This window comes from Zea mays, chromosome 7 (assembly GCF_902167145.1).
Source record: "Zea mays cultivar B73 chromosome 7, Zm-B73-REFERENCE-NAM-5.0, whole genome shotgun sequence".
Classification (NCBI taxonomy): Eukaryota; Viridiplantae; Streptophyta; class Magnoliopsida; order Poales; family Poaceae; genus Zea; species Zea mays.
The window spans coordinates 126,072,747-126,075,706 of record NC_050102.1 but is presented as its reverse complement, the minus strand read 5'-3'; the positions used below and the strand labels follow the sequence as shown (position 1 = coordinate 126,075,706).

The following is a 2,960-nucleotide window of genomic DNA, read 5'->3' as shown; positions in this document are numbered from 1 at the left end:
GTAACACCTCATGGCCTCCGGCGAGCCACTGTTGCGACAAGAGACGAGCACCTATCGATGATAACGAGGAACGATCGTTTGAGGTAACCTGTCATAGGCCAGCCCACACATACACGAATGCGTGTTACACTAATGAAAAATAACTATAGTCTCCTATCTACTTTCCACTCTCGTTCAGATAATCATGTCCTTAGGATTCAGATAACCACATTGTCAGGCCTTGGAGCGTGGAACCAGCCTTCCTGATGGTGGTTGCTCTTTCGGTCCCCGTGGCGGCGTGGCCTTGAGTCACGGCCTCTGCTCGGGCTCCCTCCAGAGCGCCGAGGAGCAACCAAATAAATCAAAAGTAGACGTCCTGGTTTGGGTGCTCCATTGTTCTAAAGCTATCTTCAGTGAAGCGTGTATATAGGTGTACAAAATAATGTTTGGAAAACATACCGTAGAATTTAAAATAGGGAGTGGTATAGGAAGAAAATAACGAAGATAGCCTACTAATTACTAGCAGCGATCCAACACAATTATGCAGGCATGCAACCACGTTCTTGTGCTTACTGCACGGTGTATGAAACCGCGGAAAACTTCGAGATATTTCCAGCACATCCATCCAGGCATCCAGCTTTTGCTGTTTCCGTTCAGAAAATTAATTAAATATATAAAAAGTTCAGAGAACTAAACATCTAAAGTTTTTTTTAAAAAAAAACAGAGAAACGGTGGCATTCTTGAGCCACACGCCGGCGATTAGCTAATCAGCCATTTTATAAACAATCCGCGGCGAAGGAATCTTTTTTTCTTTTTGTTTATTTTAGCCATGTTACCCGCTGATCGATGGAGTACAACGAACGAGTACGACGTGATTACCCAGGTCCTGCATGCCAGACTTCTCTCCATCCCTTTCCCTTGTTTCGTCTCGAAGGAAGCTCTCATCAAGCTGTTCAGAGATCCAAGAAACCATCACTGCGAAGGTGTACGGCGACTGTCCGTGCGCGCGCAAGCGTCATGGGCGACGACGACGGCGCGAAGGCGGCGTCGGGCGTGAAGCAGATCGTGCGGCTGCGAGAGCTGCTGCACAGGTGGCATTTCACGGCGCTGGGTGCGAAGCAGCAGCAGCAGCGGGAGGAGGAGGGCCGTGGCCATGCCGGCGTGCCGGAGGGGGCGGTGGCGCCGGCGATCCCGCCGTTCGTGCTGCGGCGGCTGCGGCGCACGGAGACGGCGGACTCGGTGTCGGACGACGAGAGCTGCCACAGCCCGGAGCCGCCGCCGGACGTCCCGCGGGGCTACTGCCCCGTGTACGTGGGGCCCGAGCAGCGGCGGTTCGTGATCCCCACCAGCTACCTGGCGCACCCCGTGTTCCGGCTGCTGCTGGAGAAGGCCGAGGAGGAGTTCGGGTTCCGGCACCAAGGCGCGCTCGCCATCCCCTGCGAGACCGAGGCCTTCAAGTACATCCTCCAGTGCGTCGAGCGCCACGACCAGGGCCTCTCCGGCGGCGGCGGCGGCGACGGTGCGTGCACACGCGTGGGTAATTCAGCTGTCTGGTGATCGGGATGGCTGGCATGGAAGTGGTGAGTGGCTCATTCAGATTCAGTCACACGTGGTTAATTAATTCAGAGTTCCTTGAATTCTCGCAGAGGCGGCGAACCACCCGACGACGACCGTGCTGGAGCAAGAACCAGCGGTGCGTCGTGCGTAAATCCTAGACTAGGTGTTGTGGTGTGGTGTTGTGTTGCACGCTATTTATAATTTTTTTATCGTATTGTTTTTTTTTTGGAGAGGAGGGATTATTCCTTTGTGCGATGTGGCTGGAATCCAACAAATACGTTTTTGTTGTAAGGTCAAGAATTCAAATTGATCTGTCAGTCTAGCAACTCAAAAAGGTATTTGGACGATTGTGAATTCGAATTGATTGATCTGTCAGTCAGTCAGTCACACACATACATACCTCTGAGCGACGCCACCGATCCTGAAGATCCGAAAACCCTAAACAATTGCGCATGTTCCCTGCAACCAGCTGTTAGTTTAACACTTGTACGGGATCGCATTCAGTTTGGGTCTCATTGGTTTACTGCGTCTACACATACAGTCTCACGTGAGCCTGGTCGGTGAGGTACGACTATTTCTGGCGTATGTGCAGATGTAGGTAAATGACATCAGAATGACTTATTTTGCATCCACTCATGCAGTCATAATTCCTCGCGTACAGGCAACCAAACAAACTCTCAGTCAAAGTCAACGCACACGCTAATTCATGATGAAATGGTGCGAATAACCAATTATGTGGAAATTTATGTTAGCTTCGGAAACCAGCATCCGTTGACGACTCCACCGTCTAAGGTTGCAGGCCAAAAAAAAATAAAACTCCCAATCAATCTATAGAGTATAGACTTCCAGTCCTCGATCCGAGTATGTCAGACGGCCGCCCTTTGGCGGCTGACCCCGACCCCGTTGAACGGTCGGCTGCAGAGATTGATCACTTGCCGCCTTTACGATATCACAGTGGTCAATGGACCTTATCGACGGCGGCAGCCAAGTCTCGACTGGCCATGGAGTCGAGGGACCCACGCGCCCGCGGTCTCGCGCGAGTTGCACGCTGAACGAAATACTCGTGCCTCGATAACTCACTCGACTCGGCTCGTTAGTAACTTAGTTCGACTCGGTTTGTTTTAATTTTGTAACGAGCCAAACTAGCATTTTAGCTCGGTTCTATAATGAGCCAGCTCGGGTTAGCTCGTGAGCTAGCTCGCGAGCCAAACGAGCCAAGCCACAACACAAGTTTGTCTAGTCGTTGGTGTCGTCTCATCTCACATAGTCTTGTTTTCTCGTAGTTATGATCTGTGAAATGGACATGTATGAATGTGACATGTGCTTAAATATTTGCATTATTGTATGGCTACATACATACATTGTATATTTAATATTTGATTATTGGTTATGGTTTTGTGAACTTTGTTTCTAGCAGCATATGA

General features: G+C 50.4%; 1 protein-coding gene across 2 annotated transcripts; it reads left to right on the top strand.

The window, feature by feature from the left end:
- The first annotated feature begins 782 nt into the window (after positions 1–782).
- On the top strand, positions 783–1,911 carry LOC103632809 (auxin-responsive protein SAUR41). 2 transcript variants are annotated; one of them, XM_008654541.4, is made up of 2 exons: positions 783–1,498; positions 1,626–1,911. In XM_008654541.4, the coding sequence occupies exons 1-2, from the start codon at positions 826–828 to the stop codon at positions 1,685–1,687; spliced, it is 735 nt and encodes a 244-aa protein (XP_008652763.1). In that variant the 5' UTR covers positions 783–825; the 3' UTR covers positions 1,688–1,911. The 2 variants fall into 2 exon arrangements, with proteins under 2 accessions (XP_008652763.1, XP_008652765.2); XM_008654543.4 differs by having other exon boundaries at positions 834–1,559.
- The last annotated feature ends 1,049 nt before the right edge of the window (positions 1,912–2,960 follow it).